Source organism: Haemaphysalis longicornis, unplaced genomic scaffold (assembly GCF_048455015.1).
Source record: "Haemaphysalis longicornis isolate Haplotype H1 unplaced genomic scaffold, Haemaphysalis longicornis Haplotype H1 scaffold_4, whole genome shotgun sequence".
Classification (NCBI taxonomy): Eukaryota; Metazoa; Arthropoda; class Arachnida; order Ixodida; family Ixodidae; genus Haemaphysalis; species Haemaphysalis longicornis.
Genome location: NW_027526361.1, coordinates 73,395,453 through 73,422,714, shown reverse-complemented (window position 1 = coordinate 73,422,714; position 27,262 = coordinate 73,395,453). Strand labels below are relative to the sequence as shown.

At 46.3% G+C, this 27,262-nt stretch overlaps 1 protein-coding gene across 1 annotated transcript; it reads right to left on the bottom strand.

Annotated features, from left to right (window-relative positions):
- Positions 1–8,556: 8,556 nt before the first annotated feature.
- Positions 8,557–26,934, bottom strand: LOC144179791 (neprilysin-3-like). Its single transcript, XM_077708227.1, has 5 exons — positions 26,653–26,934; positions 23,658–23,855; positions 13,244–13,473; positions 11,891–12,034; positions 8,557–8,910 (listed from the first exon to the last, which is right to left on the bottom strand). The coding sequence occupies exons 1-5, from the start codon at positions 26,927–26,929 to the stop codon at positions 8,557–8,559; spliced, it is 1,203 nt and encodes a 400-aa protein (XP_077564353.1). The 5' UTR covers positions 26,930–26,934.
- Positions 26,935–27,262: the final 328 nt, after the last annotated feature.

The following is a 27,262-nucleotide window of genomic DNA, read 5'->3' as shown; positions in this document are numbered from 1 at the left end:
TACCTGAGTGCACAACTTGTTAAATTTTATCATGATGATGTCTCTGTACTTTGGAACTCTTTCAAAAGCATGTGTTATTTTTGCCTAGATCATTTCATACCCACCAAAACCAAGAAAACTAACAAATTCAGCCCCTGTATCAATCCAAAGATAATTCACTTAAAGCGCAAAGTTAAGCGCTTGCGATCTAAGCGTTGTGCCCCTTCTCAACTTCACCAAGTCCGCTCTGCGCTTGCGCAAGAGATCCGTCAGGCCAAGAGGTTTTATTTTAATAATACCCTGCCCAATTTCATATAAGAGGACCCCCAGAAATTTTGGAGCTTTATCAGCGAACGTAAAAAGATTTATAAGATTTCGCACAACGGAGCATTGTTAGATAACCCCTCGGATATCGCTTGCCAGTTTAACCGATACTTTCACAGCGTCTTTTCTAGCTCTGGTGTACATCCTTCAATTAATTCCAGTTCCCCAGATATTAACGTGGTGTATTACGATGGCGTTCTTACCATGCTCCTCAATTTAAAACTAAAATCTTCTCCAGGACCCGATGGTTTACCTTACGCTTTCTTGCGTCGTTATGCTGAACCCTTAGCCAATTTCCTCGTTATTGTTTTTCAGGCGTCCATTAGATCTGCTATTATACCTCAGGATGTTTAAGTGGCGCGTGTTGTTGCTATCTTTAAAAAGGTGACCCTCTTTCTTTCGCTAACTATCGTCCAATTTCTATTCTGTCGTCCTATGGAAACTTCTAGAGCATATAGTAGCAACTCTTATCTTAAATTTTCTTGACGAACACCAGATTCTATCTCCACTGCAACATGGTTTTAGGAAAAGATTTTCAACCACAACTCAATTATGTTCAATTGTTCATTCTTTTGCTTCAAGACTTGATGATGGCGGGCAGGTAGATGTAATTTTTTTACACTTCACCAAAGCGTTTGATTTAGTACCGCATCATACATTAATTCACAAACTGCATCTCATCGGGCTTCCTTCTTTTCTTGTAGCATGGGTTTCCGATTATTTATCTAATCGAAGCCAATATGTAGACATTGATGGTTCTGTTTCTAGCACTCTTCCAGTCACCTCCGGAGTCCCACAGGGTAGCGTTCTTGGCCCCTTACTTTTCCTAATTTACTGTAATGATATTGTCTCAGTAATCGAAGAACCCGTTCATATTCGACTTTTCGCCGACGATTGCGTTATCTTTAATAATATTCATTCTATTAGTGACCAGGAAGCTCTAAACTCCTCTCTTGCTGCAATCCTCTCCTGGAGCATTGAATGGGGCATTGTACTAAACCCGGATAAAATCGTCTCCCTCCGCATCACCAATAAACAAAATTCTCACGAATTTTCGTACTCTCTTGCAGGAAATTCCTTAAACCAAGTTCAGGAATACAAATATTTGGGCATAACTTTAACAAATAATTTAAGCTGGAACGCACATGTTACTAAAGTTTCTTCCTCTTCCTTTCAATTATGTTTACTTCGGCATAAGCTTCGAGACGCTCCCACTAATGTTCAACTACTTGCATGCACAACGCTAATTAGACCTAAACTACAATATGCTTGCGCTGTTTGGGACCCTCATACAACAAAGAATATTGACTTATTAGAAAAGATCCAAAGGAGAGCTATTCGGTTTGTTTATTCAAAATTTCATCGCACAGATTCTGTTTCCGAGCTCAAGCGTGACAACGGAATTCCAACCTTGCAGTCCAGAAGACAGTTTCTCCGCCTTAAATTATTGTATTCACTTTATCACCGCAAACTTGCTTTAGACTGTAGTTCTTTCTTGAAACCCCTTGCTACTCGCCGTACTCGTCATTCCCATTCTCTGTCCTTAACCCCAATCTTCGCTTCCACCAATCTGTGTAAATTTTCCTTTTTTCCCCGCACAATTAATGATTGGAACAATACACCCGAAAATTGTCTAAACTCTCTTGGTTCATTCGAGGCAAATGTTTAGTTGTGCCTTTGTAGTTGCCTCTAGCATTTACTATTTTATACTTCAGTTCTTGTTTCTGCTCTTTGCTGTTTACTGTTTGTATTTGGTTGATACTGTTACCACATTATGCCCCTCCTGCTTGGGCCTACATGACCTGCAGTATGTTCCTAAATAAATAAAATAAATAAATATTGGTACAGTAACTGAACTGAACTACGCGGAGTATTACTACACGCAATATTACCACACGTCATTTGACAGCACAAGAACTGAGTGAAAGGAAGCCGTGAAATAATACACATTATACATTGGTATTTTTGCTCAAAGCATTAGTAAATTTCATGGTATTCGGTTCAGTAACAATGTTTGATGGTAGAATATTCCAGTCAATTGTGGCACGACGAACAAATGATTCGGAAAAAGCAAGGGTACGACATGTGATGCGTTTGATTTTGCATGAATGATCTCGACGCGGAAAAATGGCTGCGGGTTCACAGATACATTCGTGACGAAGGGACGCATGGTAGTATAGTTTATGAAATAACGTTAAGCGAGACATGTTGTGACGATGCAATAAGGCTTCGAGTTCCACACGATTTTTAATGCTGTTACGCTAGTATAGGGTGAGTACTCAGAAAAGATGAAGCGGACAGCGCGGTTTTGCAAGGCTTCTATGTCATTTATTAGATATGCCTGATGATAGTCCGAAATGGCTGATGCGTACTCTAGTTTAGGGCGTATTAGTGTAATATATGCTAACTTACGTAAACGCGCGGGAGCATGTCCGAGGTTACGTTTTAGGAAACCAAGTGAACGGTTAGCAGACGCGAGGATATGGTTTATGTGAGTATTCCATGTCAAGTTACTGGTTAGATGTACTCCAAGGTATTTTTAAGGGGAAGTTCTCTGCACGAGGCTGTCATTTAATATATAAGTTGCTGAATTTTGGGAGGCATGACTAGTAAAGAACACTACTTTTGTTTTAGCAAGGTTTAGAGGCATTAGCCAGGTTGAGCACCATGTGTTAATAGTGTTTAGGTCAGATTGAAGGATGTCGGGGTCATGGCTAGATTGAATTTTACGGTCTACCCGCCGCGGTGGCTCAGTGGCTAAGGCGTTCCGCTGCTGAGCCCCAGGTCGTGGGTTTGATTCCGGGCCGTGGCAGCCGCTTTTATGATGGAGGCGAACAGAAAAAACGTCCGTGTGTACGAGATTTCGGTGCGCGTTAAAGATCCTCAGGTGGGTCCAAATTATTCCAGAGCCCTCCACTACGGCGCGCTTCTTTGCCTTCGTTGCGTCGGTACGTTAAAACCCACAATCAGTCAATTTTACGGTATAATACGCAGTCATCCGCAAAACGCCTGATTTTATATTTAATGCACTCTGGTAAATCATTAATATCAACTAGAAAAAGCAAGGGCATTTCGGCGATACAGCATATTACCCCACAGAGGGACTGCGAGCATACACTTGTAGAGATCCACTCGCGCTCAACCAAGGAAAGGACCAACCTATTTATTCTTAACACCTACTGTCGCCCCTCGCGCAAGCAACCTGAAGTACAGGAAACTGTTCAGGAAGCCTTAGCGTTAGCAAGGAACCACCCCACACTTATACTGGGTGATTTTAATGCCCCACACCAGATGTGTGGGTAAAACAACAACACTAAGAAGGGACAGGCGGTAGTGAACGTACTCAACCTAAAACATCTCGTCCTACTTAAGGAGCCTGAGACCCCAGCCAGACTTGGCACCAGTAGGTCAAGAGACACGTGCCCAGACATCTCGTTGTTCGCAGGTTCACTCGACGTTTCGTGGATGACTACTGAAATTAACGTCGTATCAGACCACTGTATTATCCATCTTGTAGTTACAGGCAGAAATTATAAAGCCCAAATCGGTGCAGCCCGCATTACCGACTGGGACCGATTGCGCAAGACCTGAATATCTCTGAAGGAATGCACAGAACTCTCGTACCAGGATTGGGTGCGGCAGACCGTGTCAGACATGAAGATGCATATTCAAGTCATTGCCACCACATACCAGAATCCCGGTGTAGGCTCGAAACTTAACCACCAGTAAAGGCCCGTCAGTTTCACCAGAAGATGGAAAAAGCAGAAGCATAACCGCGAGCTCCACAAGAAAATAGCTGAGATAAACAAGCAAGCAGCAGATTATGCAGCAGCTCTTTGCAAAGGAAATTGGCTCAAGTTGTGTGATCGACTCCAGGGCACTCTATCAACGAGGAAGACCTGGCAGCTGCTGCGCCACTTTGTCAACCCGCTGAAGAGCAAAGGCGAATCATATTGTAACATTACCCGCACACTCAGTGCCTACCAGGAAACTACGGACCAACTTCTGCAAGATCTGGAACGAAAATACCTGAAGACGAAACGTAACTTCACCCCTCCTTCATACACTGGGAACCCGAACACGCCGAAGTCGACAAAAAGATAGAGCTCTACGAAGTTAAGGCACCCATCGCCGAAAGCAGAAAAGCAGCGCCCCAGTACTAGACCAGCGCACCTACAAGGTTCTGGCTAACATTGACGAGAAAGCCTTTGAAACTGTCACGGATCACTTCAACAATTTTTGAGCTGATGGGAAAGTTCCAGCACAATGAAAGACTGCGGAAATCCGGTTCATACCTAAACCGGGGAAGTCACCACACATCAAATACTTGCGACCAATTTCTCTTACGTCTTGCGTAGGCAAAATTGTGGAAAATATAATACTAAAGCGCCTTCAGAAACACCTGGACGAGACCAAGCAGATGCCGGAAACAACGTTCGGATTCAGAAGACATTTCGGGACCCATGATTTGCTAATGCAGCTGAAGGAGGAGATCCTCGTCCTCGCCACTCCTCACTCCCTGCGGGCCATCCTCGCAATTGATCTGAAGGGGGCCTTCGACAACGTGGCACACGAGGCAATTCTCCTGAAGCTGAACAACACAGGCTGCGGAAAAAAGACAAACGACAATATTGTCGACTTCCTGTCCAGCCGAAAAGCCATAATCAAGATCGGGACATCACCTCGGACCCCATCACCCTTGGCAGTGGGGGGTACTGGGGGACCCCTCAATGCTCAGTCCTGTATCCGCTACTGTTCAAAATTACCCATTTGGACCTGCCAGGGTGGCTGGAGACAGTACCGAACCGAAGACACGCTCTCTATGCAGACGATGTAACCCTGTGGACGGAACCGACTGATTAGGGGGTCTGCAGGACACTGCAACTCGCCGCCGATATGGTCAACCAGTATGCGAAGGAATGCAGATTGCCATGCTCACCCCAAAAGTCGGAACTTCTTGCGGCTCGACGCCTCCGCCGCAAACGAGAAAAAGATGACATCCAGGAGACCCTTGAGAAACAGTTCATCAAACCAGGCACATCACATAAAATTCTAGGCCTTCTGATACAATTGGACGCGAAGAATGACCAAATAATACAACGGCTTACAAAAACATCGGAACAGTTCTACACATGATCATAACAGTCACCAACCGGCACAGAAGCATGAAAGAAAAAGAGACACTTCGTCTCGTTCAGGCTTTCATCCTGTCAAGAATAATTTACTCACTGCCGTATGCAGTGCTAAATAAGAGAGAAACCGACAAACTTAACACCGTCAACAGAAAAGCAACAAAACAAGCTCTGGACCTTCCAATGAGCGTGTCCACAGACAGGCTAGCATTGGGCTACACAACGCAGTATGAGCTAATTGAAGGTCATCTGTTCAACCAATACCCTTGCCTTGCCCAAACACCAATGAGCCGGAAGGTCCTTGACCAATTAAAGGGGTCCTGAAATACCTTCCGCCGATGCATGGATGTACATGTACCCAAATAAAGCAATGTATTTGCAATCTCCTCCCGCAAGAATTTTGTTAAAGCGATGAGTATTAGCTGAGAAATCGTAAATCAAAAACCGCGCATTATCGTCGCTCCGCTTTTCCTCCTCCTTTCGACTTACTCTCCGCTGTTGACGGCGCGCGAGCTTTGCCTCCCATGATGCTGCGCTCCGCAGCGGTGACGTACTTCCGCTATTGCGCTGCTACGTCGTCTGCTACGGGCAAGCTTTGTTGACACCATGAATCCCGCACTTCGCTCAAGGCTGGAAAACCGAACGAGAAATCTGGCCGCATGTGTGCGGCGGCCTGGCCTTGCCCTTTCGCGGTGTTCGTTGGTGCAGTTGCTATCGGTGGCACGTGACTTTTTATCGGCGGCGAACTCGCAGCCGTACGGGGAAGATCGTGCGCTCGTTCCCTTTGATGCACCGACACTGTTTATCCAAAAAGTGCCGTATCAGATGTGGCCCCGCTGGTGCCGGGTCTTATTTTGCGGCGGTCGTAATTCCTGCCGGCGGCATGTGAAAAAGACAATTTAAATCGATACAGAACCCGTGCACAAAACCCTTCAATCATGTGGCCAGTTCAGCTTGGGGCGACGCGTGGTGGAGAGCGGCAACGTTGGCAAAGCATGCTCCACCGCGGCTCTGAGCTTTCTAGCGCTGGAGCGAGCGCCACTTCTTTGATATCTCAAACATCGGTTGCCTTGACAACAAGGCACAAACCACTGTAGAACTCAGTTACAGTTGCGTGTTCCCGGTTCAGCTGGGGGCCCCACCTCGCGACATGTTGGCACTGCAGGCGTACCACCCACTCCCATTGGGAAGTGCGAGATGCGTTTGACATTACAGGAGGCGATGGTGTGTGTGTGTTGTGGACGTCTTCGTTTCGCGATGCAATGCGACGTTGTGCTTCTGCGGGTGGATAGTGCTTCCCATGGTCTGTATTATCTTTCTCGAGCGACGTACGACTCAACTTCGCATGGGGTATGTGCAATGTGCGTGGCTAAAAGCCATCTCGGCTTGTGCGCCGGAGTTAAGTGACTTGCTGTTCGTCCCCGCAAACCGCGCGCGAGGTGAGTGCCGAAGTTACGACGGGCAGGAGGAGGCAACCCATCGTCTTTCAATCGCGGTTCAGACTTGCAACGCATGTTGTGATGTTGTGTTCGTTCGAAACCCATCTCTGGATTGTTTTGAAGTAGAATAAAATGTATGCGTCAAACCCGGGCATTCGGCTCAGGGCGTTCTCTGCGATTGCACGAAAGAAGTGCCACGGGGCTTCAACGCTTTCTTTACGGAACGTACTCAGGTAAGGGAATATCCATGTCGTGTTATGGCCGTGCTGCATTTAATACGAACGGTTAAACGTTTGTTTACACTTGTTTCGTTTGTCGTAAAATGTCCAAGCACTCCGGCACTCCGCCGGCAGATCAGCCGGCGAGCCGACGCTGAGCAGACGACTCATCTCGTTGCCGGAAGTGCGTGAAAAAGCCGCCCAATAGCAGGATGTCTAGCTCATGACGAACTTCTGGGAATCGATGATGTAGACATGTGAAGATGGCGGCGTCCAAAAACACGAAGGAAAGGGTGAGAAAAAAGCGACAAACTTTGCAACAAAAGTGTGAGCTTTCCGCTGCGCGTAAAAGAGTAATACTTGGCACAGATAACGTTGACAACCCAATCTAACGATTGCGCTAGTTCATTTAGTGTGCTCAAAACGCCTTTCAGGGCCCCTTTAAAACATGCCAGTTGGGTTCGCTGTCTCAACAAAGGAAATGCCGGAAAAATGGCAGAAGCACAGTACAGAAGAATACGCATCGTGTTCACCATCAGGGTAGGTGAGAAGCAAAAGCCAAATCTCTGGACAAAACATATGAATCTCTGCCCACAGTGGTCTACACAGATGCAGTCGCATACCACAAAAGACAAGCCGAAGTTGATGTAGTGACAACGAAAACAGCCCTCGCCGTAGGTGCAACCCTGCCGCGAACCTCAACAATACAACCGAAGAAATGGCCGTAGCCTTATCTCTATCGCCAACGAAGACAGCTGTCATAAATACTGACTCATAAGACGTATGCCGGAGTCTCACGTCGGGCTGGGTGGCTCCAATGACATACCCCATACTTTCAAGCAAGCCACCAGATAGGGTAGTCGAAGTGGTAATGGCGCCGCCCACTCCTCTATAGAGAGCAATGATCAAGCCCACCTCAAGGTCTGAGGTTTCGTCGACCAGGCCGCTGAGGGCTCATATGAACCTATGCCCTTCACGACGTACCAAGAAATTACAGACCACTAAAGACTCGTCCACAGAACCCTTCCATTCCCCTACCCACAACTAACAGACGCAAGAAAATATGCTCAGACTTGTGCAAACACACACGTATCCTCACCTAACCCTGATGCACGTTATGTTTCCAAATCAACACGAAGCTCAACCCAAATTCTCTATGTAATAAGCAACTCTTAGGCACATCATTCTTGATTGCACCCAGAACCCTGATTTGCCACCTGCACCCCTCCCCATTCCCAAGAGCAGTGGGAGATACTGCTGTCCAGCTTCCACTTTTGGGATCAGCTCCGGGTGGTTGAGAGAGCCGTAACAAAAAGGACGGCACATGGCATCCTGTAAGAAGGCTCCACTCAAACAAGGCTCTGCGAAAAAAAGTTTTTCCTCTCTTTCCCCTCGTAGTGTGTACAGTCAGGACGCGTAATTATGTACACCAGCTGCACAATAAACCGTGCGTGGGGCACTGCTTCAAGTAAAGAAGGTACACCGTGACGAAGGGTTCATTCTGTCGCCAGGCCGGCAATTGAACGCTGCGGCGAACTCGGCCATCTGGCGCAGTGGCAAGGAACAGCGCGAGCGAGTCGCCCAGTATGCGCCGTTTGGGTCGCGCCTCCTCGAGGAACCACACCACTTGTAGCAGTGCGCCACGAAGAAGAGCTGCTCGGCGGTCAGCGGCAGCCCTGGGATCACTGCGTCACGCTCGTCGGGAGAAAGTGCCCGGTAGGCGTAGTACGCCAGCCAAAGGCCCGTCCAGTCGACGAAGCCTTCCGAGTCGTATCTGTGGCTAAGCCTCGGGAACTGCACCCGCGCCTCCGCTTCCACCTGCAGTCAAGTAGAGGCGTGTAAATCGTAACCACCTCCAGTAAACAAGGGGCGGTGAGTTCCAAATAGGCGTCGAGATGTGAGGTCAGTTCAAGGAAGGCGAGAGACTATAAAGCCGTGATAATCAATTGCCGCGTTCGGACAAATAATTGATGTCGAAATTTTATCTTGCAACCATGCTTCGAGAACCATACCAGTTTTCTTCTGGCGTCACTTCTATTGATTTGCCCTCTTCATTTAGATTGTTTACTATCGTAAATGTGGCCATCAATTCGGTATCAATTCAGTGACTTCCAGATGTTCGCACCGCCGCGGTGGCTGAGTGGCTAAGGTGTTGCGCTTCTGAGCACGAGGTCGCAGGTTCGATTCTTCGCCGCAGCGGCCGTTTTCTGATGGAGCCGAAAAGCAAAAGCACCCGTGTGTACGAGATTTCGGCGCACGTTAAAGATCCACAGGTGGTAAAAGTTAATCCCGAGCCCTCCACTACGGCACGCCTCATCGCCTGCATTGCGTCGGCGCGTTAAACCCTACAATCAATCAGTCAATTTCCAGATGTTCCTAGCAGAAGAACGGAAAGTTGGGCTAGTTGGTATGTGTTCATCGTGGTGGAATACAGAAGCGCTCAAAAAAACAAGGACAAAGGAAGAAGTAGACAACACGGCGCTTGTTGTCTACTTCTTCCTTTGTCCTTGTTTTTTTGAGCGCTTCTGTATTCCACCACGATGTTCCTAGCAGACTCCCGCGCTCCTAACTGTTTGCTATATTGCTCGACAGAATGCTTTGCTGAATTAATTGGTCCAGGCGTGGAATATACGAGAGCGCAGTCAGGACGGAGTAAGGATAGGAGCACATGTAGGCGAGAAGTAGACGTTTCTATATAGAGCTTGTCCCACCTACTTGTTACCCTTTCTGTGTCCCTTTCCTACCATGCTGTCTTGTAAGCCAGGTTCCTCATCCGTAAAGCTCTCCAAGAGCCGCGTATACCTTTGCGACCGGCCTATACTCGTATATCAGTATTTCCATCCTAATGCCCACCCAACGAGGACATTTCCTTCACCAAGGTTGTGTGTAGGCGTTATAGTTGCCTCGAAAAACGGCTCCAAAAAGCACTGTGACATAGGATAATGATGGAGAGAAAAAAATTAGCAGTGGATTAGCACGGCTACGCCAAGATATACGTAGCATGAGCCAAGGTTCTGCTGGTTATTCTTAGATTTCCTGGTTGTCTAGGATTACCTTGATTCTCATAATTGCTGCTGCTTCAATGACGCACGCACAATATACGCATTATGTGACACATGCATATTTAACAAGCTGCTCCGGCGCAGCGTCATCAATCGCCCCAGAGCTAAGCTGGTTCCACAGGCGCACGTCCATGTTGCTGCGACGCACAAGCCATCGGTTCTACACCCGGCCACCCCTCGCATTATCATCAAGTGGACAGAGCCACCACGTGCGGAACGGAGGTCGGCGAAGACGCTGGACACGTGGGGTGTGTTAGAGACGCCGGGCAGCGAGCAACGTTCTGTGCGCCGTGTTACGTCAGTGCTCCTCCACGGCTCTCCAGGAGCCAAGTCAAACTGCTCAACCTCGGCCAGTGTAGCTAAAGCTACAATAAAGCGGACCTGAAAGTTTAGATGCCCGCGCTAGCCGCCAGGTGGCGAGCGTATACTTGGAGTCGGGAATATGCCTCGTCTTCCGTACTTAACACTTGCGCTATTACTGGAATCGTTTCATTACTCCCTGCTGCACGAAGTATTATGTCTGCACTACAACCTTCTCTATCTCCTTTGAAGCGATCAAGTTCCCCCTCCAGGGTATAACTGGAATTGTGTTGTATCTCACGGGTTGGACGAGAATTAACAGTGATCAAAGGAATATCGACGCTTAAAGGAATTCCTATGTTCTCAGCATACAATGGCCAGAAGGTGAACATAAACAGGCCTGCCTAATGACTAAACATGGATTTGATCACCCTCATGAATAAACGGAAAGTGACTTCTCTTGATATTTTCTACGCATTTCAGGTCCTGTAGGACTTGCGTTTTTCTGCCATATGTATTTTTAAATTCTCTAAAATTGCGAAATAAGTACCCATTCCTTTAGAATTCAGCGGCAATCTTCTAAAGACCACTCACCCTCCCTTTCTGATTGGACGCAAGCATATATTGCGTTTCGTTGTTTCATGTTTTTTCTCGTTTCTTTTTCTCCCGTTTTGACGTCCTTCTTGCTATGGCTGCACCGCTAATTCCTTTTAAACTGGAAACGGGCCGTTACAGTAATCATGTATTTTACAAAACAAGCATCCATTATATAATATCACAACTATTTCTCCTCTGATGGGGTGGGACTGACTCAACTCAATTGTTCGCTACCCACAAGACGGGCCGATATCTGACTTAACAAAAAATGACTGGCGATTACAATACTCCCTCAAGAGATGTTTGGGCGCAGAAGCAGTGCGCAGAGGCAGCCCTCACTCGTGGGTTGTCTCGACGGCAGCGATGATGAGCCTCTGTGTTGGTGGCGCGAAGTGCGTACAGAAGCGGACCGCGAACTGCGTTTTAAGCGAACGCACATCATATACAAGTGCACGCCCCACCTCACGTTGTGGCCAAGCGTCGCGCCGTCGAGCACCTCGTGCTGGCACAGCATACTGCCCCCTTCCCTCCACAACCGCACGCTTGCGGAGAGCGCTGGGTGGTTTTCTTTCACTTGTCTTTCTTCAAATCTTTCGCTTCTTCCTTCACTTGTTGGTCTTCCTATTGTTCACTCAGTCACGATGACGGTGGCTGGGCTCAGCACAGAGACGGGTGACAATTGGCTTTAGTCCGACGAACCCTTGTGCACGTGCCGTTGTGATCTTACACACACGCCCGAAGTACCGAAAACTTTGATGCGTACGCAATAGAAACGACGACCGCTGTCATTACCAGGTGTCACCGGCGCAGCAGTGAAGCGAAACGAAAGTGGTACTTGCCGCCTCGTAGGCCTTTCGCAGGCACTCCACCTTCTGCTGGAACTGTTCTATCGTAGTCACATCAGATAACTTTTTGGCTATGCCGTCAGCGTCTGCTGTGATCCCCGTCACATCGAAGCCGTGCATCATCTCGTGCCCAATTACCTGCACAAGGCACAGCAACGTGTGGGCAGTAGGCTGGAGAGGGGGTGCTTTTAAATGCGATAGGCAAGTCGGTTGGTGAACACCGACGTCCCGATATAAAGGGAGGACCTCTAATCGTCATAATCATAATCATCGTCATCATAAAGACGGTAGTGTCGCTCGGGCTACTTAAGCGGTCTGTCTGTCTGTACCGCAATTCGTCCACCCAGCTCTTTTTTTTTCCTTTATTACCGACGTATACAGAGAACAAAAACCAAAACAATAACTCATGCTTCAGCCACTATATAAGAAAGACCAGGACGCCGACCGCAAGTTATTTCGATTTTAAAGGAAAAAGAAGGTTTCGGCTTCCTCACGGAACCCTTGGTCACAATGATATCTCGATGGGAAGTAATCGCCGTAAGTACGTTTAACAACGCTGCGCAGGCAACTTCCGCAAATTGGCGGCAATTCCCGGCGTTCCTATTCAGCGTCTGTTCCGTTGTCTGTATGTCAAGTGATTCCAGTAACAGGCGTGAGGTAGCATTCCTTTCTCTTTAGGTTAGCGCCAAGGACAACTACAGGAAAAAAGAATGTTGGCTGGACAGAGGCGCTCCTACCGGAATTCTTTTTCATGTACTTGCGCTTGGTGCTTGAACCTAATTAATATTATGTACCAGGTGCCATCCAAGCCTTCGTCAACCTGCGTGACATAATGCGTTATACTGAATAACGCTTAGCCTTGCCACACAGGACGCGTGTTCCGGCAGAATAACTCAGTCGTTTTTAGCTTGCCTGTTTTAACCACTCCGGGGGTGATGTGTTTTGTTTCGTTTTGGAGCCATTGCTTGCCTTATTGTGTTAGGACTCGGGAGGCTGAGCCTCCACTTTTTTTGAACGAGGTTGTTCGGACCCCTCTCCTCTACTGGAGCCCCTGGCGAGAACGGTCATTATGACTGTCGTTACTAAATTTAAATGAAAGTACAGCTCGGCTGTTCATGGTGTGGAAATGCCCTGAATTTTTTTTTCGGGCCCTATTCGGTTCCGCAACAGTGTTATTCGCACGATTGTGGCCTACACTTCCACGAGCGCAATTTACCAGAAAAGTACGCGCAGGGCGTTCCAACAACAGTGCACGCCAATCATTTTTGTGAAACGGAAGGTATGGGTAACTTCGATAGCAGCGAGCAGCGCGTGACAGACTGCCTTTTGGCCAATGCAGCTCCGCACCTGCCCCAGTCCGCCGAAGTTCACCGCGGAGACGCCCCTTGCGTAGAAGAGGGGTGGTTGTATGATGCCAGCCAAGAGCGCCATGACGTTCGGCCCCGCACTGTAGAATGCATTGGCCGTGCCCACCGTAAAGTTCTCAGCATCGTCATACTTGAAGAGAGCCCCGGTCGCTGTCTTGTGCGCCTCCACGTAGCTGGTGAAAAAGGTCTTGCCAGTTTGCGGAAACATCGCTGCAGGCGTGCAAAGATGCAAATAATGGGTCAGGTGAAACATTTCTAAACCTATTGATCACGAGTGAAACGCCTATTCACTGCGGAGCTGCTGAGGGCGAGCAATATCCGTCCGTCAGACCAAAAAACCCCCAAGCGTGAAAAAAAGTGGCGAACACGCAAAGAGCCTACGAGCAGGTGTGTGGACGGTGCGCCTTAAGAAAAATAAAATCTGATTAGGGAATTCCCGGGAATCGAACTCAGGCCGTTCCCTCCATGAAACCGGCATGCAAACCACTCGGCCACCCAAAGGCCACATGGGTACGTAGATAGCAGCGGCGGGGAATAATAACCTGTAAATGGTTAGAAAAAAAACGGTTCCCGTGGTCGGAACCGAACATGGGTCCCTCGGATTACGAAACAGGCGCCTAACCGAGTGCGCTATTTTCCCATTTCGAGCACACGGCATTTTCTTTGGGTTGGAAGCGCGGCCGTTGGCTTTGGACTCCCGGGTTCTAAGGCGTGCTAACACGGTCCACTTTGGGAGAGATGTGAAAGCCTGCGGACCAAACGATCCGGGCCTGCCAGTCATGTAGAACATTCAGAGGCAAGTTCGGAAATGAATGCGAGGCGCAACAGCCGGGTCTGCGACGAAGGGAGAGGGGCCGCCAGTTCTGGTGTTTCTCCAGCGTTGCTCCACCAGAGAAAGGTGTACCGATTAAGAGCAGACCACTTTAGACGCTCGCCTTGTCGTCGTAGCTCACTCGTTGCACCCAAGTAAAGCAACAGGGCGTTCCGTTGTAGCGCTGTCGTCGTGGCGTAACCCAGACGCTTCGAAAGCCAAGCGGCTTATATATTCATAACTGTTAGAAACTCGTGAACCCCTGGTACTTGTCCTACATCTCTCCGTTGTTTAGCGCAAAGAAAGCTGTAAGTCTATGTCAGGCAAAATATACCTACTTAACCGGGAGTGCCCCCGTTCATTCAGTTAGTAACACGCGCTGGGTTGGTTATTACGATTGTATGCAAAAAAGAAAAATGGCCGCGTAAGAAAAAAATTTGCGAGTTCGAAATGACGCAGAAAGGCACCACACGCAAAAAAATGGCGCATTCAAAATGCCGCAGAAAGGCTCCAGCCGTGCAAGAAAATGATGGGGCTTTCAAAAATATGCAGAAAGGCTTCAGCCGCACATGAAACAATTACGCGTTTGAAATGACGTGAAACAGCTCCAGCATACGAAATTCAAGCAAGCAACAAAGAACAGAACTTCCGCTGGCACAGTTTCAGGCAGGGGCGCGCGAGCACTATGAAGGCGGGAAATTTGGATTGCATGGGGTGGCAGCAGTGAGCGGATAACAGCGCTACAGCCCATTATGGGTATTCACTGCTCTGCACTTCCTCCAGCTTTCACACTCAGGGGAACGGTTTTAATTTTTTTGTTTTCTTGGTTTTGCCAAGACAATGCGTACAATATCTCATGAAAGTTAGGTTCCATCAGCCACATATGCGCTCAGTCGGCGGCGGCGCGCCATCAATAGCGAGACTGAGCAACCAAACGCTGGGGAAGAAGTCATTAAACCCTCGCCTAGTCACGTGGTACTGCAACGGTGATGCTCCAAAAGAGTGCAGCGGTGATGCCTCTCGACGCCGGATAACAGGGCGTCAGGTCGTACGTGGCACATTTGCGTTCCACTGGCTCCAGGTCAATGCAACGAGATGAATAACTTAGCCAGACATGGCTCAGTAGAGCTTTCCCTCTAAAAATGTTTGAGCGTCGTTCCAGGAAGCGAAAATGTTCTCCGCGTAAGCATATACTTTCTTAACTCAACCATCATTGTTTATATTCTGATACCCCTTTAATTGTCTAATTGCTTATCATATCGATGTATATTATCTGTCTCTTTTGAGCCCGTTTCAAGGCAAACAAATTCTGCAGATTCTGCACACAGACAACACAATTCCGCAGCGGCACTGCTGATCTCTTTCTCGGCCCTGTGTCAACCATTATCGCCATGCTTTAAACACCTTGAAAGCTTTCGTCGATTTCGCCTGAAAGTGGAGTGAAACGACTTTTGAAATGAGAAGCATAACTTCGTTATATAAAGTAGCAAACGACGCCATTCGGACGCTTTTACCAACAATAGTAATTGCTTCAAAAAATGGGTTGTAATGTTCATGTGGAAACCATGATTGACAACTGACAAATTTCGTTTGTAAATTTTCTTTCGATTTCTTTTCATACAATCCCCTGATGCACCCGAATTCGGTACGCCTCTAGGATTTGGTTACATTGTACTTCCGGCTTTTATTCTTGCTTTTCATTTCATTTCTTTCACATCGATTGTAAATCCTTGAATATTCTAATTATACAACCCCTATAACAATCATTGTTCTTACTTTCCTCAATTACGCATTTTTACGCAGAGGCAAGCATTACACTTTCCTCGTTACGTACAACTCACGCTCTCGGGCCCAGTTAATAATGATTACAGATTAATACATGCCAATGGTGTCAACATGCTCACTTCCGCACGTCTCAGAACGGGCAAATTAACTTCACTCAGCGTGTGTACTCACGAAGCCGGCTCCTTAGCTTTTGGCGCTGCAATCGAAAGTTAGAGGCGAACTCCCCAAGTCACTCCTGCCCTGCCTATGGCAATGATGTTTTCATATTTTATTAAAATCAGGGGAAGCACTGCTGCAGCGTCGGCATAAGAGACCAGAGGTCAGCGGACTCAGTCATGAGTCCGCTCACTGAGACTCATTTGGACTCAAACTCACGCGTGAGTTTGAGTTTGAGTGAGCGTGAGGCTAGTGTGGCGAGGTGAGTTTGAGCTTGAGTGAGTTTGGGCCCGACTGAGTTTGAGTACGCCTGAGACCGAGCAAGTTCTGAGTCCATTTTGAGTCTTCATTAAATTTTGAGTCTGAGTACGTTTTGAGTTATGAGTACATTTTGAGTTTCAGTACATTTTGAGTACTCAGTAAATTTTGAGTTTGAGTACATTTTGAGTAGAGCACATTTTGACAGTTTGATTTACCGGCTGGGTGTGTGAATAATAATCGACTGGTGAGGTCATAAAAAAGGGTTATCGGGCCTTTTCCTCTTGATGGATCCTTTAAGAAAGTAGGATAGGGTGGTGGGAAAGCACAAGGTGGCGCTTTCTTGCTGGTTGCTCGCCTGCTTCTGTTAATGGTTTGATTTGCCAGGGTCAAAAAGGGAGAGGTGAGCGCCGGGCGAAAGGGGCGACGCCTCTCGCCTCCGCTGTTTCAAATGAGTTGTCAACTGAACTGACTGGGCGACGCCCGTTTAAATAGAATAATGACGGCATTATGAGTTATATTGTGTAAACATTCAAACAGATGTCGCTAAGACGTGTAAGGTAATAAGTTAAAGGTCTCGATTAACAGAATCATGCGAGGTAACTTTTAAAAAAATCTTCCTGTGTATAGTCTTCAGACAGTCATAAGCAATAGATTTGGTTAAAATTCACAATGATGCCACGAGGGCGTGTGGGGAACCATATTCAAGGTATAGATGAGGGGAATCACGTGAGAAAAATGCGTTATGGTTATATTATGACCTATTCTTGGCTAGTCATAAATTGGGTTCAAATTCAAATTCATAGCGCTAGGGCGTGTTGTGTATGAAATTAAAGGTCTCAATGAGAGGAATGACTTCGGACCAATGCAGAACTGCTTCCTGATTATTATCATATGACATAGTGATAATATCGTGAGGGTTCCGGCTAGTTGGTAATCCATTAGCAACACAGCGCAAAAAAGACTAAGGACGAGACGGAGACGACAAACAAGCGCTGGTTTGTCGTCTACGTCTCGTCCTTGGTTTTTTTTTGCGCTGTGTTGCTAATGCTAGTGATAATAGGTGATAAAGTGGGTTAACATTTAAAATGATGCCACTGGGATGTGTTGGGTATCAAATTAATGGTCTCGATGAGGGGAACCACGCAGGACAAATACAAAAATGCTTCCTGGTTGTAGTCATGTGATAGTCATGGCGACTCTTATATTGGGTTAAATATCGAAGTCACCCCGCTAGGAAGTGTAGGGTATCAAATTTGCGATATTGATGAGGGGAATCACGTGGGGCAAATAAGAAAAGGATTCGTGGTTCTAATCAGGAGATAGTCGTGGTAAGTCATAGATTGGGTTAAAATTTAAGGGGAGGCCGCTAAAGCAAATGGGGTATCAAATTGAAGGTTTCAATTAGGGGAATCACGTGGGGCATATAAATAATGCGTCCTGCTTACAGTCATGAGGGTCATGGTTAGCCAGATTTGATTAAAATTCCAAAAGATCCTGCTAGGGTGTGTGGAGTATCAAATTAAATATCTCGTTGAGGGGAATCACGTGGGACTAATATAAAAATGCTTTGTGGTTATAGGTATGATATTGGTGAGTCGTAGATTGAGTGAAAATTTAGAGTGACGCCATTAGGGCTTGTTGGGTATCAAGATAAAGGTCTCGAGGAGGGAAATCGCGTGGAATAAATAAAGAAATGCGTCCTCCTTATCATCATGATACAGTCATGGCTAGTCAATGATTGGGTTAAAATTCAAAGTGATGCCGATAGGGCCTGTAGGTTATCAAAACATTGTCTCGGTGAGGGAAGGTGGATCGGATGCAACCATTGGAAATCATGCCACAGAATAGTGACCAGTTAAGTAAAAAGGTCTTATTCAGTGCTCGATAGATATAATTGTACTCGTTAATTGTTGGCACGCCTTCTTGAAAGCGTGGTTAGTTCGACACATTGCAGCACTCAACATCCGTCAACAAGCCTGCGTTCCCATGAAACAACTTAGGAACTATTGGGCTGATATGCCTCCTACGCATACGCTAAGAAGTAAGTGGGTTGGCGCAATCAGCGAATGCCTCCCATCGCGCGCGCGGCCGTGCAAATTCCCAGCATGGCTTGCTGCTGTGGGTGCGCGAACGTGTTCACATTTAATACACACTCCCATACCTCATACTGAGTTGGTTGTTAAACAAGGCCATGAAATACTCCTTTCACGGTGCATGTCGTAGACGAAATGTTCATAAAAGTAAAATATTTGCCGCCTCACAACACTATTTCCTGCTGCCAAACAGGGGCAACTTATCTGATACACCAAGATTTCACGGTCGTTTGCTTGCTTACAAGTACTTTAGCGTTTCAGCGATGGGTGGGAACCGTGAACAGCTATTTCCTTACACGACGGGGCGTTCTCCGCCACCGCGACGCTTTTATTTCGCTTTCGGCTTAGTATTTTCGCATACCCGAGCTGCAGCGTAGGTGTCCGGATGATTTTTGTCGGCTTCCGGTCGATCAGATGAACAGAACATACCTCCAGAGAACTAAAAGGTGCAATATGGATTGAACAGGAGGGTGAATAAACTGCTTTCAGAAGCACCGTAGGGCCGTACGTATTCCGGCAAATTTGCTCGGTTCGAAGTCTTTCCGATTCTTCACGGTGAACAATTCGCGGCGGCACTTAAGGGGCGCCGGAAATTTGTGCAGCGAACAGATTCCGCACAGGCAGACACTTTTTTTGTCGTGGTGCACTTCACATATTTGTTGCATGAGCCCTTTGCCCTAACGCTGATTGTTGGTGCACCAACAATGGCGTAATCACGCCCGGACGAGTAGCTCCTGCACATTGCTCAGTAAAGGCAATGACGGCAACCTGCCCCCAATTAAGAAAATAAACATCAATTGAGGATGAAAAGTCTGGCGTCCTGCTCGCACGGTTAAACGTTGCTTCACAGGCAACCCCCGTCAGGACAAAGCGCTTGTAGGGTGGCCCGCCGCCTTAGCGGGTGGGGGACAGAATTTATGGGAAAATATGACAGCTCTCGGACACATTCAACGTTCTCTTTTATTTATAGCCCGGTTGAACTTGGTGGTGCTGACGTGACTGATAAATAACACGGATTTTCCATGCCGCCTGGACGTTTGATATCCACGCGCGGCACGGAGGAACAGCGTGAGACTGTGGCGTCGTCTGCTCGCCTTGAAGTCCCCAAGAAATGCCCGCCAGGTGGTGCCTCTATCGTTATAAAATGGCTGACCCGGCCAAATTCTGGTCTATGCAAATTATAGAAGTGGGGTACAGTGAGCAGTGGTTGGCTGCGGATGTTGACCCATCCCGACATTAATAAAATTTGCCCAATTTTCATTTCCATCTTGCCCCTGTGGCTGTTCAGCAGCGTTGTTTGGTGGCTACGCGGGCTTTTTTTTCAGACATTGCGAGCCGCAGGGTGTCGACCAAGCCACGTTTTAAAAATGGCGTGGTCAAACACCGCAAGCACGATTGATCCCTCTGAAGCACCAAATAAGGTTTTTGAATCTTATAAGGGCCTTGGGTACTTGGTGAGAGAGAGAGAATAGTCTTTAATGATACTGGTGAGGTTAGCCTGGCCAAGGTGCCTAGCTTGCTACACCAGATGTATGAAAAAATAAAATAGATGAAGAGATGATGATAATGGCTGTGATAAAAGATGATGCGCTCATTAATAGAGACTTGCTTAAAGAGTCTGATCAAGTCTTGTGCTTCGCAGGAAAGACAAAAGAGCTTTTTTCGCTCGAGATGCTCGTTTAGAGTTCGACCAAGGGCCTAATGTAACTTAGAGTTTGTTCTCTAGAAAGCGGAAGACCCAAGGACATTAAAAGGGACGTTCTAGCACTCTATACCGCGTACACTCACATAATACGTGGTTCAAGTCCTCGTGCACGTCACAAAGAGGGCAAAAGGGGGAAGTAGCTTGTTTCATCTTGAATCGAAAATAACTCGTGTAAGCGATATTTACCCGCACGCGGTGAAGTAGGGCGTTTATTCTACGACACAGCCGTCTCCGAACACCGGTCCAGAAACCAACGAAGATGATGATCAGTCCAGAAGAAGACGAAGTGTTCTTCGAAGTGTTTGATGATGGGGATAATGTGGAAGTGAAATAAATGAATTTTCACGCTTGGGATCTTCGCACTTACAATATTGCCGTCCTTCAAAAGTGAACTTGCCATTACTAAGTAGCATGTGTTCGCTTTAGCTACACGTGAATCCCGACACGGAAACCAATACTTGTACAGCCCCAATGAGCTTACGACACAACTTCGAATTTTTACATATGGAGTGAGTGCACATAATGATCTTACGATGCTGTCATTGCCCGCGCTACATTTTCTCCCTCAAACCCTTCCCTTTGACACCAGAATTTTTTTTGTGCTACCGTTCTAGCATCTGCGATGAATTTTCGCAGTTTACTGTTAACTAGTGCTTACGAGCGGGATGCCCTTTTTATCTACCCCACATGATTTTATTCATCGAAACCTTTAATTTGATGCTCCACACACTCTGCCAGGATTTCTTTGAATTTTAACCTAGTTTATGACTTACCATGTCTACCGCATGAGGATACCGAAGAAGCATCTCTTATTTGTCCCAAGTGATTCCCCTCATCAAGACTTTCAACTTGATACCCCATACCTCGCGGTGGCATCAGTTTGATTTTTAACCCAATCGATGACTCACCATGACTATGTCATGATTATGACCAGGAGGAATTTTTATTAGTCTCACATGATTTCCCTCATTGAGACCTTCAATTTGAGACCCCACACGCCCTAGCGCACATCACATTGAGTGTTAACTATATCTATGACTCGCCATGACTGTGTCACGATTATAACCATCAAGCATTTTTTGTCCCACGCGAATCCCCTCACCGAGATCTTCAGTTCGATACTACACACACACTAGCGACATCCCAATGAATTTCGAACCATTGTATGATTCACGGTTACTACGTCATTATTACTACAACGATGTAGTTCTTATTTCTCCAATGTTATTTCCCTAATCAAAACATTTCATTTGAGACCTCATACGCCTACGGGTCATCATTATGTAGTCCAACCCTTTATATCACTCACGATAACTAACTCTAGGATTATGACCACGAATTTTTTGTTTGTCCCACGTGATTTCCCTCCTCGAGACCTTCAATTTGATACCCCACATGCCCTAGCGGCACATCACTCTGAATTTTAACCCAATCTGTGATTATCCATGACTCCCGTGTTACACGGTTCGCCATTTTGGATATTTTTCTTATTATTTCTTTTTTTAAGTTGTTTTATTTCGTTTGATCAAGTACCTAAATTTACGGTTTTATAATGATTACAGGTTGAAATTCCATGATATCGGCATTTTTGTGGAAATGCAGGGCGTTACACAACCTGGCCGGGGGGAGGAGCATGGGGGTACTCGGCAAAGAATGCTACGCATTAAAAAACAAAGGCATATCCATGAACGCCTCGCGCTTCATAGATTCGCGGGGACAGTTCGCATTGACACGAGGCGTTTTTTCAGGATGCAGAGCTAGAATGCACGGAACCTTAACCCTAACCGCTTCCGCGTAAATGAACTGAGCAGTGAGCGCACGTGCCCTCGCCCCATCTTGTTTGTTTCGCCCCAGGGCCCCAGCACACCATCGAGTCTGGACCGCCTCTGTCATGAACACGAACACGGAGCCTACATCAAGAGTTTGGTATCCAATATATACGTACAATTGCTTGCAAGCAGCGCTAATCATCATGGCCAGCAGGTATAGCTGTATTAAACCTGCGACAAAAATTGTTTCCGACCTCACAGGAGTTACGCTATCATGTCGTACCGAATGCAAGAGGTTGAGCTGATGAATTCGCACCCATAGTATTTCTACCACGAGTGAATTTTAAAACTCTGAATGCCAATACAATCAGAGTCCATCTGAGCCCTAGTAAATTCCTAGCGCGAGAGAACTGTGAGTTCATTTGAGTTATGAATTCATTTTGAGTTTTCAGTACATTTTTAGTTGTGAGTTTATTTTGAGTTTTGAGTACATTTTGAGTTTTGAGTCCATTTTGAGTTTGAGTACATTTTGAGTTTGAGTACATTTTGAGTTTTGAGTACATTTTGAGCACTCAGTACATTTTGAGTTTGAACGCATTTTGAGTTTGAGTATATTTTGAGTTTTGAGTACATTTTGAGTACTGAGTACAATTTGAGATTCAGTACACTTTGAGTACTGAGTACTTTTTGAGTTTGTGAACATTTTGAGTGAGTACTTTTTGAGTTCTAAGTACATTTTCAGTGAGTACATTTTGAGTTCTGAGTACATTTTGAGTTTTGAGTCCAAGTGAGTTCTGAGTTTTGCGATCACTGTGAGTTTGCGTTTGAGTGAGTGCAGATGTACTGCTCAGAATTGAGTCTGAGTTTTGGGGAGTGGTGATTCGAAAGAAAATTTGTGAGTGAGTTTGAGTGAGCCGCGCCACCTTTGCCGAGGTATGAAAGAGACACATATGTATCGTGAATGGCGCATTGTATCATGTGGCGTGCAATCAGAGACTTGAACAGATTGTTGCGTAAAATGCAGCCACCACCATGCAAGTTCTATAAAATGGCTAGAAAACCACGAAAAAGGGTTGCGTGCATTCGCTCCGCAGAGTTGATACGGTAGCAACTACCGGTACCAGGACGCCGACTGTCGCCGCTCTCAGGCTGAAGCACCATGAATACAAAACGAGCTACTCACCGAAATACCTGTCTATACTGCCGGGAGCAGCGAGGTTTGAACGCATTTTGAGTTTGAGTATATTTTGAGTTTTGAGTACATTTTGAGTACTGAGTACAATTTGAGATTCAGTACACTTTGAGTACTGAGTACTTTTTGAGTTTGTGAACATTTTGAGTGAGTACTTTTTGAGTTCTAAGTACATTTTCAGTGAGTACATTTTGAGTTCTGAGTACATTTTGAGTTTTGAGTCCAAGTGAGTTCTGAGTTTTGCGATCACTGTGAGTTTGCGTTTGAGTGAGTGCAGATGTACTGCTCAGAATTGAGTCTGAGTTTTGGTGAGTGGTGATTCGAAAGAAAATTTGTGAGTGAGTTTGAGTGAGCCGCGCCACCTTTGCCGAGGTATGAAAGAGACACATATGTATCGTGAATGGCGCATTGTATCATGTGGCGTGCAATCAGAGACTTGAACAGATTGTTGCGTAAAATGCAGCCACCACCATGCAAGTTCTATAAAATGGCTAGAAAACCACGAAAAAGGGTTGCGTGCATTCGCTCCGCAGAGTTGATACGGTAGCAACTACCGGTACCAGGACGCCGACTGTCGCCGCTCTCAGGCTGAAGCACCATGAATACAAAACGAGCTACTCACCGAAATACCTGTCTATACTGCCGGGAGCAGCGAGGTTTGGTGGATAGCCGACGTACACCCCCAGTTTCGCAGCCTTCTCGCTTACTAAGGAGCGGAAGTCTCCTTTGATCCAAGTAGTCTGGTTCATCTTGATTTTCAGCTGTTCGTGAATTAGCTTCGCCATCCGCTCCGCCTTCTTGAGTGCGGACTCGGGGAGGTCTGCGATGCAACACAAGGAAAATTGGGAACTGCAGAGGTGTACATACTAAGATACATCTTTAAGCGGTAAACTTTACCACCAAGCTGGTCTCGTGTCCAGAGAAGATTTATATGCATACCTTGTTTGTATTATTTTATTTTATTATTTTATTCCAGCCGACCCACCGTATACTCCTGCCCATACTGCAAGGACTCCACAGTCAAGCTGGATATTCCAAACCTCCTGTGGGACTATGAGGGACTCCAATTCCGGGCCCTACTTGCCCAACAGGTGCACCATGTGGCGGGCGGACGATGCCCACAAAGCCCAGTCATGCATAGGAGGCCTTAGTCTACCTTTGGGAGATGGAAAGAGAGTCAGGCGTAACCTGAAGCATTCAGGGCCCGGAGGAGACCTGTACCTTTCCCAAACAACTTCCTCCTTTCTTGGGCCACTCGCCATACTTTGCCCAATAAGTAATTTTTTATACATACATACATTTTTCCCGGCATTGTCTTTCTGAGGGATTGGCTAGTCGATAAAGCAAAATGATGGTGCCTATCCAGAACTAGGTGTGTATTTCCCAATCATTTGTACTGATAAATCATGTATACCAAAAACGCTGTACTCTTGAATACCGTATAATAATTTCTGTCACTACACTCCGCCAACTGAGTTTCACTCGTTTTAATTTGTCAACATGGTTTTATCCTATACGTGTTTTTTTTTCCTTTCAGGGTGTTAAATTTATTTCGCATTGCGTTTTGTATTCGCAGATCGCTTGTACCACCCTCAGTCGATTACCCTTTCTACAGGTGCCCGTGAGGAAAATTACGGGCATAAGGGAAGATTGTTCTGTTGTGGGGATATTGTTTTAGCTGGTATGATTATTTTTACGCAAAATCTTTGCACTGAATGAAATTATGGCGCGAATGTGTCGACTTGCAGGCTACAGGGTTCTTCGCCAGTCGGGCAACAGGAAAAGGCAAAACACGACTCGGAAAACAATGGTCTACAAGTAAAAACGTTCGAGAGGCACCTGAAAGGGCTGTTAAGACAAATTTAAGTGGCGTTCGTGAGGAAGACAGCATTCTCCCGACAACAATGGCACCAATTTTATCGCAAACGTCAAGAAAATAATCCAGACAATGAAGAAAACACGCTAAACAGTGTCGACTCCCTATCCACTTTCTGGATAGTTTTCTATGACGTCACAGAATCTTGTTTTGTGCGATTGGTGGCCGCAGAGCCAGGCCATCACTAAGACTGAATGATTGTAGTAGGGCCTATGTTCCGTTTCATCGCATCACTTGTACTCCAACGTCTGGTTAACGCACTGAAAGTCATGTCTTTAGCGGTGGCCCATATTTGAAATATAAAGTTTAGTTAGCGCACAGAAAATTTCGTCTCGAGTGCTGGCCCATATGGCGTCACTCCATCCCATAACACGTCACTCTAGCACAAACTTTGAACATTTTTCGGTACACGTTGCGTTTTTTTCGGTTAAATACGTCTTCCGTGGCTGGAATGCAGCTGCGTGAGATACTTTAGTTTAGTTCTTTGAAGTTAAAGTTGTATTTGGTCTTCGTGATCCCTTTAACCCTGTAATGCCAAATGTATCATATAGGACATGCAACATTTCGGATTGCTTTACTCCCACCTGTGACTTTCGACCGCCAAGAAACACCAACTGATACCTTTCTGATAGCTCTCGAGCGTTCTTTCAAAAAGCTATAGTGTCATAACTGGCGGCATGGAGTTACACATGCAGTTTGAAATACACCACCCTCCAACGTAAGCGTGCCCGGTGGGCCTACACCTGCTTTTTATGGGTGTATGATACACATTTTTATGGGTATGTGGTACATTATATACATACTTTTAAATTAGGTATACATAGAGCTACATATAAAGGGGTACATGATATCTTATATACCTATATTATATATGTAGGTATACATATTCTTACTTTTTATGTGTATATGATACAGTATGTATTTTGATAACCTCGGGTGAAAAGAATTTTCGCTTGGCGTTTCTGGATTGTTTGAGCCTCAAATTATAATGCAATGACGTGTTAAAATTTTGATTTACTGTTTTCTTTGTCTGGGCATTACAGGGCTAAGACTACTTTAGAGTTGTAATGCAGAAGCACGGCATTTACTTTCAAAGCAATGCAATCCTCTAGGTCCAATAATAAGTCTCTAGTGATTCTGCTATTCTATGTTGCGGCAATGCCTCCATCAGAACGGTATGGGTCTGAGGTGTAGTTTTTCCAATGTAACGGTGGCGGATGTGTCGCCCAGTCCTGTATTGGGTCGCAGCGAGCAGCTGCATCTTCGCTCGCCGTAAAGGAATTTTGTGTTCTTCTGCACCTGTTGTGGGGGCTTTTTTCCATAACCCACCGCGTTTAACAGCTGCCGCCGAGGTACACATTGACGGTCCATCGTAGTAGACACAGCACCGAGAGTCGGAACGGGTCGGCACAGTAGTGGGGGATATTGCGCTCTCAACAGCGACATGATTGCTTTTCTGTTTCGTGGTAGTAATTCAAAACTAACAGCCTTTTCTTGCGCTAACTACAGATCTACTTAGATAAACTCTAGAAGTTCAAAAACTTGTCTTCGTAACTGCTGCAACATTTACCCAAAGAACTTGAAAATAATATCGGTGGCACGGTTGACATTATTTTTCTTGGCCTGTTGGTTATTTTTCTGTGTGAATTGCTGTTGTAACATAAAATCTGAAACTACGACTTGTAGAAGCTTTCGTATTAGCCTGATACAATGAAGAAACAAGACACAAGCCTATACGCACACTTTTTGAAGTAAACATTCATGACGGCAACCTCCATGACTCCGAGGGCGGTCTCGAAGCAGCAGTCTTCGATCTTCAGCGGGTACATTTTGGCCATTAGGCTGCCGCTGGCGAGATGCATGAGCCGTCGCAACAGACTCCAGCCAATGAGGAGGCGCGAGTCGTTAGTCCCGATGCCACCACTGTCTATCATGTGCTGCATAACTAGCGGCCCATTGTCCCAGCAGATCATGTAGTGCGAAGCGTTGTACATCTGATTAGTGTACAGCCGGATCATCCGAAGCCACTCTGCTGGAAGAAACAAAGGTCTGTTAGGGTCATACATGCCACAATTGAGGTGTGAGGCTTAGACGCCTGGGTGAGCATAGCGACAGGGGAACATGCGACATGCGACCACGACGTTCAACATGCGAACAAATTGACCCATACAAAGAAATCCTGAATGTGCAAAATATTACTGAAATACATCTGCAACTTACTAACTCACTGACTGACTGACCAATCGCCCGGTCTGGCTGGCTGACTGAGTGACCCACCAACATCGAACACGGCTGAACTTGGGAACGAAATTTTGCGAACACATGCCTGTGTTGACTTAACGGCCTCTATA

Excerpts from the sequence above, each read along its gene's own strand:
- LOC144179791 (XM_077708227.1), bottom strand. The coding sequence starts at position 26,929 with ATGATCCGGCTGTACACTAATCAGATGTACAACGCTTCGCACTACATG. Across the intron at positions 23,856-26,652 it reads GAATGTTTACTTCAAAAAGT|ACCTCCCCGAGTCCGCACTC; the intron begins GTGCGTATAGGC and ends GTTGCATCGCAG. Across the intron at positions 13,474-23,657 it reads CAGTATAGACAGGTATTTCG|CGATGTTTCCGCAAACTGGC; the intron begins GTGAGTAGCTCG and ends GCACGCCTGCAG.